The 18,276-nt window shown below is 37.2% G+C and overlaps 1 protein-coding gene across 2 annotated transcripts in view; it reads left to right on the top strand.

Moving 5' to 3' along the window:
- LRWD1 (leucine rich repeats and WD repeat domain containing 1) overlaps nt 1–18,276 on the top strand; it is a 36,796-nt gene that overhangs the window by 15,648 nt on the left and 2,872 nt on the right. For both annotated transcript variants that reach the window (XM_032215131.1, XM_032215132.1), the window contains 14 exons: nt 3,254–3,393; nt 4,544–4,778; nt 6,113–6,232; nt 8,212–8,364; nt 8,696–8,905; nt 11,368–11,712; nt 11,940–12,066; nt 13,011–13,120; nt 14,730–14,937; nt 15,196–15,268; nt 15,347–15,490; nt 16,476–16,573; nt 17,472–17,630; nt 18,093–18,217. In XM_032215131.1, the coding sequence (XP_032071022.1) occupies nt 3,314–3,393; nt 4,544–4,778; nt 6,113–6,232; nt 8,212–8,364; nt 8,696–8,905; nt 11,368–11,712; nt 11,940–12,066; nt 13,011–13,120; nt 14,730–14,937; nt 15,196–15,268; nt 15,347–15,490; nt 16,476–16,573; nt 17,472–17,630; nt 18,093–18,217 (2,187 nt within the window). In that variant the 5' untranslated portion in view covers nt 3,254–3,313. The remainder of the gene's footprint in view (nt 1–3,253; nt 3,394–4,543; nt 4,779–6,112; nt 6,233–8,211; nt 8,365–8,695; nt 8,906–11,367; nt 11,713–11,939; nt 12,067–13,010; nt 13,121–14,729; nt 14,938–15,195; nt 15,269–15,346; nt 15,491–16,475; nt 16,574–17,471; nt 17,631–18,092; nt 18,218–18,276) is intronic.

An 18,276-nucleotide genomic window follows, 5' to 3' on the forward strand; every position in this document is an offset into this window, starting at 1 on the left:
AAGGCAATATACTGAATAAGAACTGAACCGCTAGGAAAAGTAAAATTCTGACTATCTCTTTTAAGAACTTGAGAGAGAAAGAGTTTCTTGTGGCAAATATATTGAAAGTCTTTGTAAGTAGCAACTCATTTAGGAACTGGCTTCTTTTAGCAATCTTTCATAGTTATGATGGTGATGAAAAAGTAACTTTTCAGGTCTGTAAAGCAAAAGACAGCTGAAACAAGATCATAAACATACTTGCATTTTCACTTAGTCACCACTTTGCTTAACGATTGAGTTGTCATCCCAATTGCGGTTTTTAAACAAGGATTACCTGTAAAAGTAAATAGAAATTGGCTGTCAGATATCAGAGTCTGTAAGCACCTTTTCAGACTAACAAGCTTTATGAAAAGGCATAAACGTATAAGTCATAAGTAAATTATGACTCAATTTGTCAGATACATGGGCTGCAGTATCAAACAAAGTTTCAGACACAGGGCTGCCAGCCAATTAGATGGTCTTTAAATGTTGCGAATTTTGCTACAAAAACAACAGCCACAGTCTAAGAGGACCCCCAAATTATGAATGGGGAAGTGCTACCCCACTAATAGTTAACAATGTAGTATCTCCAAATCCAGAGGACCCCAGATATAGTCACTCGGTCTTGTCAAAATTCATCCTGTTTCTCCCCATCAAGAACCATAGAGGTCCCAAGCCCTGGATTTCAGCAGCAGCAGCCAGTCTATCTGATGTTGAGATGTACAGCGGGGTATTATCAGCATATTGGGGGTGCCTGACTCCAAACTGACAAATAAACTTCACCCAGAAATTTCATGGTAAACAGAAGGGGAGAGAGCATGAAACAATGTGGCACCCACAAGTGATGGCCGAAGGGCACAGTCTCTCTCCATCTTCCAACAACTTATTTCAAGCTTCATCTTCCCATATATACAATCATTTCTTCAAGTAACTGTTTGTGGTCAGATATTCATTTCCTCTTTAGCTTATTATGATAAAATAGCATCCTGCAAAATCAACACCCACCCACCCCCAAAAAAGCATGAAGCGGCATGTAAATAGATCGTAGGAGGCTTCAAAATACTGAAGTGCAATCAGTATTCATTTATAAAAAATGAAATAGAAGTATTGATGGAAATAAATGACACCGGAGGCTGTATTTACTTTGCCTCCTAGATAAATAAATCCATAAAAATAGTAATGCTTTTTAAAGATCATTACATTAAGTTTGGTGTATGCCTATGGAGATTTCTATTGATGCTGAAGATCCCTGCTGGGAGACAAGTCTGGCTTGTATGGAGCACATTTTCAACATGGAAATAAGTTATGTGTGTAATAAAGAACTCTTGGTGTTTCTATGCATCAGACATTTTTGTTTTTTACTTGAATAACTGGGAGTTCCATTCCTTCTGGCTGTGCAGCTTGCCTAAAATGGGGAAGATACAGCTGATCTAAAATAAGTAAAAACATAAGTAAAAACATTAAAAGTATTGTTCTGTTTCATAAAATGACAAATGAATATCCAAGTAACATCAAATGATAATATTAAGTAAGGAAATCCACCTGTGAAGAAATCCACCTGCCAGATTTGTCTCCCAGCATCCCTTTTTAGGTCTTCAATTCCCCTCCCCCCAGCTTATCCTTTTAAGTCTCTGCAAAATTTAAGGGATCCACTTCCCCTTTGTCCACCCCAGGAACAATAACTATTAAAATATTTTTTAAAATCTTTCCTTGATCATTTAGCAAATGGTTGGCTGAACTTTTGCTTTGCCAAGGCACCGAGTGTGGTTATGGTTTAAAATTAATGGGGCAAGGAAAAAATAATTATCTTCTTCCATACCTCCATGACAATTGGGGAGGAATGCTGCAAAGGAAGTAAAATGCACTTCATTTCAGTCTAATTTCCCAAGATTGGATAAGATGTTCTGCTCCCGAAGTGAAGGTTTGTTTATCTTTCTGGGATATTCTCTTTGGAATATATATTTTTTCCTTCTGGCTATGCCTGTGCTTTGAAGACCTAATGTAAGCAGATGTTTATGGCCTAAGAAAGTGAGACTGAATGAATTCCGAAGGACCAAAAGGACTCATGAACAAGGCTTAATACTGACCATAAGTAATATTGAATGAAATCTTAATAAGGGAAGGATTTCCCTTCCTATTTCATATGGGAGTGGGGCAGTAAACAACAACTGTATGATGGTCTTTACCAGATCTGTGTATAAACAGAGACAGAGGTACCTGAACATAATCTAGCCTCTGAGTTGGCTATTGCAGGTGCAGAACATTTGATAAATTCATCATAATTTTGCTATGCCTGGCATAATATACCCAAGACTCCAACTGATGATAGCCTAGATTAGAAGCCCATAATAACAGTTAATTCACTGGAGAATGGTTTATTTATTTATTTATTTATTTATTTATTTATTTATTTATTTATTTATTTATTTATTTATTGGAATTGGTAAAACGAAAACAAATTTGCTATGCAGAATGGTTTACTATGCAGTCAGCAAGTACTAGAATCCAGCAAACTAACATTAGCAAGCTGAAAAAAAACTAGAATACTGATTAATTTAGAGCTTATCTGGCTGAATGTAAATTCACATTTTTAAGGAGTGTGTACGTGAATGAAATGCTCAGAAGCAATCCCAGGAGGGGTGGGAGAAACCTCCATTTACAGGTAACAAATCCTAAAGCTGTTTAGAAAGATTATCAGTTTAGCACAGTACCAAAATGTCTGCCAAGCATACTATGATCACCAAATGACCTAGAATAAATGGTTAAATAGGTTTTTTTTTAAATGAGCTATTTAATTGAGTGACCTGAAGTTGAAAAACCTATAAAAAATAAATAAACTGGCATAAGAAAGACAGCGATAATCAAAGTAAAATAACTTGTCACAATACTTCTGAGGAGGTCAACTGCTGGAGTAGACACCTTGTTTTACATGGGATTATTTTTCTAAAATAAAACTTTAAGTCAAACTCCCAAAATTAAATAAAGTGTTTGACAGATCGTGGTATCTTAAACTGGCATGTATAAATAAATAGAGAAGATTAAATTTCTTCCATTTCAAAAGAGACACAAGCCACATTTCTTAGAGTGCCTCCAACCAGCATTTCAGTCCAATATTACTAAAGAAAATAAGGAGATAAAATGCCTATATTACAACTGTACCCCTGGCTGAGCAATATTTTCATTGATCTGCAACATTGGGATAATATTTAAACAATTCTCTCATTCTTTTTACCAGCAACATTTTAGGAAGATTAAATATACTCTTGGATCTGCCGAATATTGGAAGGAATTAAGAATGTCTAAAATAACTACAGAACTTCTGTTGGAAAGAGCAGTGCCCAAATCTACAAGGCTACGAAAGATCAAAACACTGAAGTAAGTGCATGTATGTGTACATAGAACTCCACAAATCTGACGTTTAAAAACAAAACCATACAATATTACTCCTGGTTCCTCATTTTTCTCAATCTTCACAGCAAATTCAGTTGTGATTTTGCCCTCTTTCTCTTTTCTCTCCAAAACTACAGCTTTATACAAAGTTCATAGAATTAATCTAAATCACCAGTAAAAGAACAAACATAATATTCTGATTTAATTTTGTTGTTGGATAGTAATCTTTTTTGGCTACCCAGAATCATTGTTGTGAGATGGGCTGCCAGATAAATTATATGAATGAATGAATGAATGAATAGCAGTATCAACTACAATCAGGACAACTTCCAATTTGAAGTTGCTCCTATACTCTGTAACAGTGTCCCCATCTTTTCCCAGAATAATTATTGGGATTATTTAAAAAAAAAAAACCCAAGTATTTTAAGAACTATTTTGATCCGGCTCCTATTCCTGAAATTACTCTGAAAAGCAGCTTCAAATGATAAAATATAGGTGATAATATATTATGTGAACAGCAAATTATTATGGTAATGGTGGAGTTTAAACATTTTAATTACATTAAATTAGGATAGTACTCTGTTTAATTGTAAATTAATTGATGTAACCTAATAGTCTGTGCAAGTCAGTACAAATAATCCTTGCTTAACAACCACTCATTCAATAAACTTTTAAAGTTATGACGATGCTTGCACATACCACCATCACTGCATCCCTGTGGTCACAGGATCATAATTCAGGCACATGATGACTGGCCTGCATTTCCAAATGGTTCAGCATCCTGTGATTACATGATCACTGTTTATGACCTTCCCAGCCAGCTTCTGATAAGCAAAGTCAATGGGAAAACTGTAGCAAATTGTGAAATGCAGTCATGTAGAATCCTTTCTTAACCTCTGTGGTCCTAGCTTATGATTGCTGAGAAAATACTATTGTAAGCCATCTTAGTAATGACTGCAGCACTTTGCTCTGGCACTTCTGGTCCCAGCTAAGGTCATTAAATGAGGATTGCCTGTTTTTCATCTCAAAAGAGTCTGATGTTTCCATTTTTTGGATTTTTAACATAAAACATAGAAAGTTCCAAAATGTGAATGGGATGGTCACCAGTAATATATGGAATCATTTCCTCCTCCAGCCTGTCCAAGTTGCAAATAACCACTGAAGATTTGGAGCCACAGTTATTCTCTCATCTCCGCCATCTCCAGGAACTTGATCTCTCTGACAACCTGTTAGAACGGCTTCCTGACAATCTCAGTTTGCCAAACCTCCGCATCCTAAATTGTAACAACAATCACTTGGAAGATGTGACAGCCTTGCAGCAGTTTCCACAGCTGGAAGAGCTGACCTATACCAACAATCTATACCTGACAGTGAGTATATCTGGCAGCCAGTAGAAATTCTAGGCCTTGCAAGTACTTCTTGAAGAACTGCTGTCCTCAGACAGCTAAAGAGTTGCAATAAGAGCTATAATTACAATGCCTTCATGTCCCAGAGTAAAGTAAATTCTGCCTATTTTGAGGTTGTTCAACATTCTCTAGTCTTATCATCTATCCTCAGTGAACTGTATGGTTTATTTAAGATAATTTGATGTTGCAGTTACTCATCATCTTCATAATAGTCTTGTCACCACATTTTGAGTTGTAGCTCAAAATGTAAAGAAAGGAAAAATTGGGATTTAGTATATTTTATTTCAAACATATGAAAGTATATGAATTGCCTGAAAATACAGCTCTTTAAATGCAACTCAATCTCAATCCTAATTGATTTTCAGTTGCATTTGCTCAGATGTGTTGCCTCTAATATTTTTGTGAAATATCATTTACTGATTTCAGCATGTAAATAAAGTTAAAACTGTTTAAAAACTACATACTTTTACCATTTTATAAGAACAGTTGCTATGTTATGTTCTTTAAAAAGACTGAGAATCCTTCCGAGAAAGTTTTGAAATATCCACCACTAGCTAACCCAAGAGCCTTTGATGAGTATACATTTAAATAGATAATATATATAAAAGTTTGATAGAAAGAAGTTATAACAGATTTTGGTTCATTTTGTTATTTTTCATTTTTATTTATGAAACTTACTTGCTGCCTATCTCGTGGTTCAGAAGGCTCATAGGATTCTGTAAAAAAATATGTATCATTGAAACAGAAATCTGCATGGAGGAGAGTATGTTTGTTTATTGGATTTATATGCCACCCTTCTCCCAAAGGACTCAGGGCGGTGTACAACATTAAAAAACCCATATATTATAAAAGTTAAAAAGGAAATTAGATAGAGTATCCAAAAACAAACCCAATTAATATTAACAATAGCATTTTAAAAATTAGATTAAAATTAACAATTAAATCAATCATTTATTTTATTTTGTTCAGGCCAGGCCGGTTTGCTGGAAAAGCCAACTTTTTAGGACGCATCGGAAGGACCGGAGGTCAGGGATTATGCGAAGCTCCGGGGGCAGCTCATTCCAGAGGGAAGGTGCTCCCACAGAGTGTTATTTAAACCATCTTTTTTAGATTGATCCTGAAGGTTTTATTTTATTAACTAATTGATTCAGATTAACTGGATCATTGTAAATTCAGAGCGCTGAATCTAAGATGCTCTACACAGCAATAGATGGCAGTGTTGGACTGTAGGCACTTACCACATGAAGATTTTGCTTTCAAGGTTTCTTTTAAGTCAAGACTACTTTTTTTCTCTCTAGGTCAATGATGATTATAAGGTTATATTTCTCTTGCAAAACCTCCGTCAGTTGAATGGCAAAGACATCACCAAGCTGGCCAATCATGTGAGAGTCGTCAACAGCCGAGAATTGACTAATAGAGTAAGTGGTGAAGTATGAATAATTTCTTAATAATCAAAAATTGTACAGCATTTTTAAAGGTATTAGAGGAAAGTGAAGTGAAAGTGATTTCCTTTTTTATAAACTTGAAACCTTTTAGTTGAAACAGTGGTATAATAGTGATTTAGATAAATATTTTGTTCATCAATTTTGCAAAACAAACTATAGCTTTGACTTTCTTATGTGTATTAGAACATTGCTGATCAGAAATATAAATAAAATAAATGAGCAATTTCCATTTTCTTTGCATGCCTATAAAAAGCTAGAAGCATGCTGGAAGCATGAGAAACATGTTTTTGGTGTCTCATTTTTTATTTAGTTCTTTATGTAACTAACAACATAATTCCTTTGCATATCCATTTACATATAAATTTTAACTAGTTCAGTGAAACTGAGTGAGTGTTGGTTAGTATTGTAAGAATTAGAATTGCAGCTTAATTCTCTTGTTCTCATGACTGTTAAGAAAATGTTGGCTGGTGAATCTGATTTTATTAAAGCAGACAACCTATACTCTGATAAGATGAGAACAATTTCAAATCTATGAAAAGTGTTTGTGTAGTTTTCATTATTTTACATGTCACTCATAAATCCAGAACCAAAATTTGTGACAAGAAGGAAGAAGGGCTTGCACAGAGTTGTCTGTTCTAGTTGCTATTTCATCTAGCTGCCTTCGACAAGTGTCTTTAAGCTTATTCCTTCCTCTCTGGTATGTGGATTTATTTATTTGGAAAAATACTCTTAATTTTTCCATTAATAGGCTCCTAAAATGCAATGTTTCAACATTGAGATAAGAAGCTGCCAAAGAAATATGAAATGAATTATGGATTTTAAACATTTAGTTATGGTGATTGATTGATTTAGTGATTGATTACTTAGTGGGTCTATATGATTTTTTTTTTACTTGTATGGTTTTATTATTAAAATATCAATTGCTTTTATAATCAAAATACAATAACAATGTTTGGGAATTTTTTTTATAGAAACTTTGCAGCACAATTGGCTAAGATGGAAAAAATGACCACTTTGGTGAAAAACAAAAATTTGTCTACTCTTATTTTCATTAGGAAACCACTTTGGGGCTTCTTGTTCGAAAAGGATTGAAATAAAACTCTGATTTGGCACCTGATGATTAGATCTCGTTTTATAGAAACATTGTGCATTGTTATTGCTTTTGTTGTTATGTATGTTTTACAAGTTATGCTTTTATTTTTTGTTTAAACTTAGAGTAAGACATTATTTTATGGCATTATATATTTATATCTGTAGTGAAGAAATTGGAAGTTAATCTTTTTAATGCTAATCAAAATAGAGGTCTTCTAGTCCAACCCCTGCTCAAGAGGAGACCTGATATCATTTCAAGTGGTTACCCAGTCTCTTCTTAAAAATCTCCAGTGATTTTACTATTTTATAGTAAAAGTTTTAGTAAATCATTTATATATATTTTTCTTGTTAAATATTTAATTCTTTTTCATGTTTTTCTTTTTACCCCTAACCTTTCCTATTCTTTATTTTATCAGTTTTTGAAATCCAATAGAGGGATGTTTTGAAAAAAGGAGAACTAGTGGTTAAAAGTTAAGATGACAAACATCAGATTAATAAGGATCTAGAAAAAGCCCTGTTTCCTGGGGTATCTATGGCTGAGGTTAATAAAGTCAAGATGGTGCCTGCAACTGTAAAATTGAAAACCCACTGAATTTTAAGATGTGGAACATCTACAACGCACATTTAGAAAAGATGGAATCTTGGTCATATGGCTGTAGCTGCTATCTTGATTTTTATTTTATTAATTTATTTTGTGCTCCCTGTAGATGCGCTCCCTATTTCTTTCTTGCTACCTCATCTGCTGGACACAGCTTGAACAGAGTCTGTTACCTAAAAATCTCTAACATTGCATCATGGAAAGTTTTGTACAGGATCATGTATGGCTTCCCAAATCACTTTATGTCTTGTCTTTTTTCTAGGTCTCTGCTCATTGGGGGAAAAATTTTCGAAAACAAATGCCTAAAACACTGTCTTCTGAACAACTGAAGCCAATTAGAAAAAAGTTCATCAGGTCTGCACAAGCTCATGTAGCATATGGTCCCAGCTCCCTTGGTGATTTCACACGTTGGAGGGTAAATTCAGACTATGAATTGTTTGCATTCTTGTCACATGAATAGGTAGAATTTTGGTCAGTAGATGACATTTAGAAAAAAGTAGGGCAGCAAAGCCAGAGTGTTTAGCCAATAGCTTTGTGAGACATAACCTTCACACATGAAATCAAGACACCACTAATTAATAGTAAGCCAGTACAAAGCTTAGAGTAGTTAGTGTTAGAGTTAAGAGTTAGGCAAGACAGAGTTTTTTTGAATTCTACACACCTTAAAGTTGCTGAGGTTGAGAGACACTATTCTAAATTCCTTTCCTATTATAACAATTTGAGAAGTCTCTATTCTCTTATTTTAGGTGAAAATGATTGCTGAGGAATTTCTTACTTCATTGATTAATGAGGAACATAAGTCTGCCACAGAAGCAGCAGCAGAATCAACAGAGGAGCAAGAGGAGGAGGAGGAGGAGGAAGAGGAGGAGGAAGAGGAGGAGAAAGAAGAGGAGGAGGAAGAAAAAGAAGAAATTAAGAAAAATACCACGGATGCTGACAACAAAGTTACTGCTAAGGTCAGAACTCAAGAGACTCAACCCTCCCTGCCCCTCAAAACCTGGCACCCAATGCAGGTTGCGCAATAAAAGAGTTACATGAACTGTTCTTGGATGCCTGAGATTGCCTGTGAGGCTGCATTCTATACCAGCAAACTTCTTGGTAATTTTTGAGGCTGGCCCCATGTACAACATATTGCAATAGTCTAGTGCAGCAGTTCTCAACCTGTGGGTCATGACCCCTTTGGGGGTCAAACGACCTTTTCACGGATCGCCTCCCATGGAGAGGTTGGCGAGGAGCCGGCCTGAAAGGAAAGAGCTGCTCTGATTCCCCGCGCGGTGGAAGGAGAGGTGCCAGTAGACTGACAGGCTTCCTAGCAGGCCAGTCCGGCCAGCCTCCCATGCGGGTGTTTTTCTGTGACTGTTCCTGCCCGGGAGCTCCTACAGGGTGCACGCCTTCACCGGGTTTGAGCTGCATCAAAGGGGGAGGCTTGGGCAGCGAGAAGGGCAATGGCTGAGGAGCGGCTGCAGTGGCTGCCGAGTCTCCACCTGACATCGCTTCCCCCCCCTCGCCCGGCACAGGCCTGGATCATTAGCTTCTCATCTCTTGTGCATGCGTGCAAGCAAAATACCCTCCTGGGCCAGGATCAAGGTGAAGGGGACAACGATTCTCCTCCTGTTGTCGCCACTGCACAATGAAGGGAGTAACTGGATAAGCAGCGCAGGGGAGCCACGGTCAGCGCAAGCCGCTGTCCCCTTTGTGTTGGCTTAAGGAGGGGAATGGGGAGCAGCAGCAGCTGGTTGGGTGCAGGGAGGGAAGAGCTCCAGTTCTCCTGCGCTGCACAGAGCTCTCCTTGCGCAGGGCTCTGGAACTCTTCCCTCTCTGCATCCAGAGACGGCTGCTCCAGCTCTTTCCTGAGCCAACACAAACTGGACCACGGCTGACGCTGACCTGAGTCTGACGCTGAGGAGTCTCCTGCACAGCATTGCTCTCCTGTGCAGCGCAGCCAGCTACTCACTTCTCAGTGGCGGCAGCAGAAAGAGTGGCTGTCCCCGCTGCCGTGCTCCCGGCCCAGGCAGGTATTTTGCTTGCACGCGCAAGAAAGAGAAAAGGGGAGAAAGAGAGAGAGAGAGAGAGAGAAAAGAAAGAGAGCTGAAAGGAGAGAATAGGAGAGGGAAAATAGAGGGAAACAAATTAGAGGGAGAAGGAGAGGGAGAAAGAAATGAAAGAGAGCTGAAGGGAGAGAATGAGAGAGGGAAAAGAGAGGGAAACAAATCGGGGAAAGAAATGAAGAGAAAAAGAAAGAAAGAAAGAAAGAAAGAAAGAAAGAAAGAAAGAAAAAGAAAGAGATACTAACTTTCTCAGACCTATGATGAAAGCAATGGCAAGCTAGATCTCTTGTCAAGAAAACCTCAGTTTGCCAGAAGGCACAAATTGGAAGCAAGTCTAATATTTTTAAAAGAAAATAACAGAGATGGCAAAAAAATGCATCTGAAAATAAGATTATTTATAATTTTGGATAACGTATTATATTGTCAAACTCAAAAGAAATCAAAATATATATCCTATTGCTGTTAGTACAATCTTGCAAGCTTCTACCAACTATAAAAAGATTACAGAGAAGCAATTTCCTACAATTAATAACTTTATTTTGGATTTGCTATCATGTTCAATGAGAAAGAAAGAAAAAGAAAGAGGAAAGGGAAGGAAAGAAAGAAAGGAAGAAGAGAAAGGGAGAGGAAAAATAGAGGAAAACAGAAATGGGGGGGGGAGAAGAGAGAGAGACCCTGTTCCCACAGAAAACAATGAGCCATGAAACCTGGATAGGCATGTCGGGGGGGGGGGGATGTCATGTGACTGGGTGGGAGTGATGTTGAGTTGGCCACAGCCACCCAGGTTTTGTGGCTCCCAGTGTTTTCTTTTCTGTGGGAAACGGATCCAAATGGCTCTTTGAGTGTTTAAGATCGCCGACCCCTGTGCTATACCATGCTTCAAGACAATATTTCATTTATTTGTAATTAGAAATAAATATTTCACAATATATAATTACATATTGTTTTTGTGATTAATCACTATGCTTTAATTATGTTCAATTTATAGCAATAAAAATACATCCTGCATATCAGATATTTACATTACGGTTCATAACAGTAGCAAAATTACAGTTACATAGTAGCAACGAAAATAATATTATGGTTGGGGGTCACCACAACATGAACTGTATTAAAGGGTCGCGGCATTAGGAAGGTTGAGAACCACTGGTCTAGTGGATTATGAATGGATTATTTTCTGTTAATTTCAGTAGGAAAGGTAACAGTGGATGGTGCTCTTTTAAATGTGAAAATAATGTTCATCTGATTGGGGACTTTGTAGATTTAAGCAGAAGTCCAGGCAAATTTCTCTGTTGGGAAAGTTATCTTGCACAATTGAGATGACTTTGACAACATCATGTTGAACATTGCTGATCTTTTATTTTTACTAGGGCCCAGTAACTCCCAGCAAAAGGAAAGGGGCTCGTTCCAAAGGAAGAGCAAAAAGCAAGAGATCCCATTCTCAAAGCAGCTCCAAGGAAGAAGCATCACCCAGCCCCAAGAAGCTCAGCCGCTTGCAGGAGGAGCACAGTACTGCGGCCACAAGAGCCTCTCGCCCACAGACCAAGGAATCTCAGACCCCTCCGGATCCTGACGGAGCTCATCGGAATGGAGGACGGCACAAAGCCACAAAAGCACAAAGCCACAAAAAGGCCACTCAGCAGAAAGAGGAGCACAAAGAGGAAGAGGATGAAAGAGATGCTTGCAGCACTCCAGAGAAGGACTTGGAAGGCGAGGTAATCCATTTTCTTCCACTGTCAAAGATATATACAGTATATAAACTCTGTGAGTCAGTTAGATAGTTATATAACAATGTAGCAAAGGGCTACTTTAAAAAGCTTGACTTTAAAACATGGCTATGTTGTTGTGTACCTACCTAGATTTTAACTCCATCCAGAAAACCTCTGTTTTATACCACATATCATGGGACATTTTGCATTCAAAGCTTTCTGCCTTCTTACAGGAGACAATCACCCTGGAACCGGTCCATTTTCTACAATGTCACAGTAAGGCCAACAACAGGGATGACTTCAAGACTCAATTATGGGCCTGTGTTTTTGAGCCACCACTAGATTGTGGGACGAGAAAAGGTGAGCATGGTCTAGTGGCCTGGGCTGTCCTAGAATTAAAATGACAGTCAGTAAATCTGATCACAGTGTTCTCCAGGAACTCTCATTCCTCTTGTGAATTCTGAATTTTTATGCACATTGTTCTATAATTTTTACATGTTTGTTTTCTCCAGCAAGTTGCTTATTTGTATTTCAAATATGAAGGTGATTGCTATAAAGGAGCTGCTATTTTTCAATACACTCATAATTCAAGGTATGCCTATAGTAAAGAAGTTGTAAATTAGTAAAGAAGTTGCAGTTATCATGTGGTGATCAGGCTGGTGCCCACTCCTAATTTAATAAAAATGCAAAGAGACAGGAGCAAATTAGGACTTTGTCATCTTTGGCGAAGAGCCTAATCTCACTCTTAGTTTAAAGTATCAGGCTTGTCTGGGGAATTTTACTCTTGCTGTACAGGTAGTCTCACTTAACAACCACAATTGGGATTGGCAACTCCATCAATGTCATTAAGTGAGATGTCATATGACTGCAACTTTTAATTTCACTGCAAACTTCTCTATTGACTGCTTGTCAAATTGGTTGTGAAGTATGCAAATGGAAATCAAGTGACACTGTGACAGTCGTAAACACACACTTGTTACAAAATGCTTGAACCATGGGACCATGGGGATGCTGCATGGGTTGTAAATGCAAGGACTGGTTGTGGAATTACTTTTTCAGTGCTGTCATAACTTCAGACAGTCACTAACAGGGCAGTCATTAAGTGAAGTCTACCTGTATGAAGAAGAAACTGGCCTATTTAGTGTAGCAATCCTTGATTCACACTTACAAAAGTATTATATAGATAATAGGTATGGAATGTATACATTGTATTTATTTAAATATCTGTTTCACTTCTACAGCAATTAAAAACAGGAGGCTTATGATGACAAGAGGATTACAGTCACTGTGCTTTTATCTTTCAGACCCTGTGGTGAGCTCTTCTCGGACAGCAGCTACCTGTGGTGGAGATTCTGTTTGTTTGGTTGACTGTGAAACAGGCATTGTTTTGAAAAAGTACAAAGTGACTGGGGAGGTAAGGGAAACACAATTGCTCTCGCCTTTCTGCTTTTTATTTAGTGGGACATTAATCAAAAGCTTTATGAGTGCAGTAATGTCTCCTGATGCACCCCATGACTTAACACTGGTGCTGTGTTGAATTCTGTTCTTCAAAATACCCGAATTCTTTAACTAATAAAGCTTTCTGTTGAATTGAAATTTGACTTGGGGAGGTCATCAGAAGAGTGGCAGGAGGCTGCTAAATTATAATCAGAAAATTTCTAAAAAGGGAACGTGAGTAAACTGTTATGCCTTACCCCTTAGAAATTCAGTGCAGTTTTTATCAGATTTGTCTATGTTAGAATGTTTGGACTTCCAGAGGGGAAAATAGCAAACTGAAGATGACTCCACAAAAAAATAGATTGAATGACCATGGCAGAATGAAGAATCAGCAAGTAGACAAGCTCTTCTTAATTCCTCTCTGAACGAGGAGGGGATTTGTGATCGGCCACAAGTGTTCCAGATAGTTGCTCCATGCCAAGAGACTGCAAAGCAGAGAGTTTAGAGCTCTGAGTGATGAGGGAGATAACCATCTTGCTCAAATTATAGTTGATGGCATTGAAAGGTGCTACTATATTCACATACTTCATTTTCTAATCACTTTCAGAAATTGCTTGTAACTGCTTCAACTATTAGGAACCTTGCTTTGGATAGATAAGTCTGAAAACATTAGATGAGTTTCCTTAGTGAAAGATACAAGTTTAAGGATTTTTTTAAAACATGTTTTTCAATAAACAGCAAAAGGGTGATTAGAAGTTAAATTTTGGAAAGTTACAAATGGAATAAGTATACAGTTACAGAATGAAGCAAAATATTTTAACATTGGACATATTAAAGGATATTTTTGAATAATGGACTTGAGCATCTGTCTTTAGACAATGCCAAAAATTCATTATGAAAGAAGCAAGTTCTTTCTGACAAGACCAAGGTTGAGTTGAGAGTGAATTTTTACAAGAATGAAATGGAAAAATATGCTACACTGCACGTACAAAATAATCCAGCTGATGTCTTAATAATTAAAAGGAATATACATATAACAAACCAAGGGATACTTGTATATGCAAACCTGGATAATTTTCCTGCATTGGATTTGCAAAAGAGGCTGATTAAAGCTTTGAAAAAATGTGGGGGTGGGACAAAGAAAAAAAGGAAAAGAAATCAAGTTCTGAGACATTATTTAAGGGGATTAAATATATCAACATTGTACCAGGACTGAAATGGCAAGGGTTTGTTTATAAAGAGACGAGATATGGGAAAAAGAGATGATTTGTTATACAGTATTTAAAAAGAAAATAATCTACTAAAATTGTTTATATGTCTGATGAAAGGAGAAATTATTTATATATTTCTTTTCCTTTACTACATTCTTAGTTTTCTTTCTTATTTTTTTTTCTTTTCTTTTCTTTTTTATTCACTTCTATTTTTTTCTTTTTGGTTTAGTTTTTTAAAATTATTGTAAGGGCAATTTTTCATAAAACTACCATTTCAAAGATTGTTTGGTGCCCTTGGTTGTTTTTATCCAAGTCTACCCAAACGTCTCGTCTTTCATGGCTTGTTCTTCACCAATACCTTGCCTTTTTCACCAGGAGTTTTACACTGTCACATGGACAACTCTAACAATGGTAACAAGTGACGGGAGAAAGAAAAAACACAACGTTTTGGCTGCTGCTGGGAGAAGAGGAATCGTAAAGCTAATTCATGTGACTGCCGATTACTGTTACGGAGAAATCAAGGCTCACAAGAAACCCATTGCTACTGCTTGCTTTAGTCCAACCTGTGAAACACACCTTTTCAGTAAGACATCTTATGTTCTCCAATCACTCATTTCTTCTCAGCATTTTTTGAGTCAAGACAAGAGCAGACTGCCTTGTTTGGTCTGCGATTACAAAGATGACAAGCTAAATCTCATATTATTATCTTTGGAACTAGCTGCAATATTCTGGGGTTCTGAGTTTGAAGGAGTGGGTCTTATTTTCCTAATTTGTTATTTGGAAGCCTATCTTTTTATTTCATTACATCTCTTTTTCCTCTCTCTTCTCTGTATCCCAACAGCTGCCTCCTATGACAAAAAAATATGCGCCTGGGACATTGGAATTCCAGACTGTGACTATAATTTCCAAGAAAGGTAATTCCACCTTTCACATCTGCAAAGTGGTGTTTGCATTAATAGAAGAGAGGAACTGAAATGTATTTCATTTGTTAGGCAGCTGATGGTACTGGACACCATTTCCACACCTTTACGTATTGCCCTAGTACCCTCTTGCCCAGATCGGTTCTTGGTGGCTGGCTGCGAACAGGGCTGCTTCGCCTGGGATATTAGACTGGATGATAAACCGCAGAAAAACAGGTGAGTAGAAAGTGTCTTCCTGGGAAAATCTAACTCTGTGGCTGCTAAGAATCTATACCAATGTTATGGCATGTAATCAGCTTATGCTGCATATTGGAAAGATAAATTACAAGTAGTCATTGAATTACAACAGTAAATGATCCTGGCAATTGTAGTCATAAATTGTGACAGTCAGAAAGCATGTTATCACATCAGCAAACCCGATCTCATGACTTTTTTTGTGGTAGTTGTTAAGCAAGCATGGTGGCCATAAAGTGAAGTCATTGTTCACTATGGAACATTTTTTCTCCAGTGTTTAGTGGTTGTAATTGGGACACTACACTTTTCATCAGAAGAAAACTACACCTCTTTTTTGCCTATTCTGTATAAACAATTGGCAGCTTTTTGATCTCTTTGATATCAAACTGGTCTTTATAGGATGTTTTAGCTGAGCAAAATATTGTAAAAATAAGCAAAAATAAAAAGAATTTAAAACTGAAATTGGATTTTAAAATTGGAGTTGGAAAAAAAAGTAGATTTTTTTTTTTTGAGAACTCTAAAAACTGCATTTTTTGCTACTTTTGCAAGGCCATCTGTGGCTCGGACTCTGAATGGCAAACCAGTTACAATATAACTCTGACTTGTAGTTAGTTATGCCAAATTTAATGATTTCTAAATTCTCCTTACATGCAAAAATGATTAACGAGCAATGCTAATATATGAATATTTTCAGTTGTCTACTATTTTCTATCAGTGGTTATTCAAGTCTTAGGATATATTTGTTCTTCATCTAAATCAATGGTTTTTCTAGTTAGAGATTCATGGACTGATTGTCCAATGTCTATCAAGATGTACAGTACAAAAAACTATAGCCTACGTATTTTGAAGATGTCCACTTGAAATAAGGGTTAAAACCAATATATTTATTATTAGAGCATTTGCTTACTGTAGGTCAAAGTTATACAAATTGCTCAATACATTGATTTTTTATTTTCTAACATTTCAGAGCTTTTGAAGTTGAATTTCAATTTCCAGATGATGAAGGGAATGACACGTCTTCTCATCGGGTGGATGGCCTAGCCTTTCTGAATGAAGACATTGTGGGTAAGAAATAACATTATGATATATCAAAGTAAATTAGGGAAATTCATGGGAGCATCTTTTCTTTTTTTGCATGATCATTTTTTTTTATAAAGAGCCTCTCCCACACAAAAGAGCAACACATAATCTCAAAATATTTTTTGTCTTAACATGTACATTTAGAAAACAGGGTGGAAGAGGATGAAATGGAAAAACTAAGAGATTAGTATTCCCTCAGAGCTGCTGACCCATCTATATTTACAAAGAGTAACAATAGAGAAGGGAAATGTTACAGTTTGGTGTTATTTCTGTGTTATTTCAGTCTGTTTTTTCTAAAGAGAATAAGGAGGCTTTGTTGAAACAAGGCTTGCATGGAGTTTTTTTTCCAGGCTGTTCCATGCTTAGTATGGAACATAGAAAATTCTAAATTTCCTACTATCCATTAGAACTCTTCTATTTTGGTATGTTTTAATTTAGAATAATAAATGATACCTGACATATTATTTTATGCTATACACCAAGATTCTCCAACCTTGGGACTTCAACTCCCAGAATTTTCATCAATGGTCATGGAATTCTGGGAGCTGAAGTCCATACTCCTGGAAATTATTCCCAAAGTTGGAAAACATTGCTATGTGTACATTGGACCAAAGCCACTGAATTCAATTGATTGATGTCAAAGGCATTTTACAGGATGTGTTGTAAGTTATGAGCTTATGAGTAATAGCTGTATTATTAGGGGCTTTAAGATTGCACCATAATTGCCAGAAAATAAAGGTTGTAATGTCATTGATGTCGCATATTTTTATTGAACCTGCTGTGATAATTGCCTTAAAACAGTAGTGAATATAGGAAGAAATGCTGATCTAGCAGCAGACCCATTGTTTAGCAAGGGTACCAGTGTTTTTTTTTTCCTCTTCAGTTACCAAGAGTTCAAAGAGAGAATCTATAAACCTCTGGAGCTGGAGTCGCTCTTTCAAACAAGGCAAAGGTGGACGGAGGACAGTACAGGCTGTCATTCTGGCTGAACTGGAATGGTCTTCAACAGATCTTCCTTACCTCACTCTCAGTACATGCCCAAGTAAGTGCTGGTATCATCCCTGAATAGCCATGGATATATAGCTCCATTCATGTCTCTGGCACAAACATGTCCTCTGCCACCATTTTAGTTTATTACTGCTGCTATTGCTTCTTTGTCCCCTCAGATAAGCTTAACCAGTTGGGTTGGAAACTTGAGAACGCTCTTAAATAGTAACAGATTATCACCAGGGTGTTCATTTTATGAAATGCTGCAGTTCCAGATTAATGTAGGCTTACCTTTGGGGCAGTAGATGAGGTTAGCTCCCTGGTTTCAATCACCAACATGCCAGGACCCCAGAGAAGCATTGGGGAAGAGGTAGAGTAAGAATATAGTTGGTAGGAAGGGTGGATGCTGGTAAGTGAACTGAGAAGGCACCCCCAGCAAAATGCACTCCAGATGTGGAATTCAAACCTGGCCTAGAAGCATTTGAACAATTTGGTGATACTCGTTTTACTTTTGCAGCAGAAGAATATGTGTTCTGTGGTGATGAGAAAGGAAGCATCTGGATGTATGACCTCAGCAACCATTTGTCAGCTCTTTGTGCCACCAAGGAAGATTGCCCAACCGAGAGAATAGGGCCTTCCCAGGTATTCAAGGATATGGTGTCTAGGTCACGATGATCTAATGTTGATTGATTTGAGTTGTA

The sequence above is a fragment of the Thamnophis elegans genome, chromosome 4, assembly GCF_009769535.1.
Source record: "Thamnophis elegans isolate rThaEle1 chromosome 4, rThaEle1.pri, whole genome shotgun sequence".
NCBI classification, from domain to species: Eukaryota; Metazoa; Chordata; class Lepidosauria; order Squamata; family Colubridae; genus Thamnophis; species Thamnophis elegans.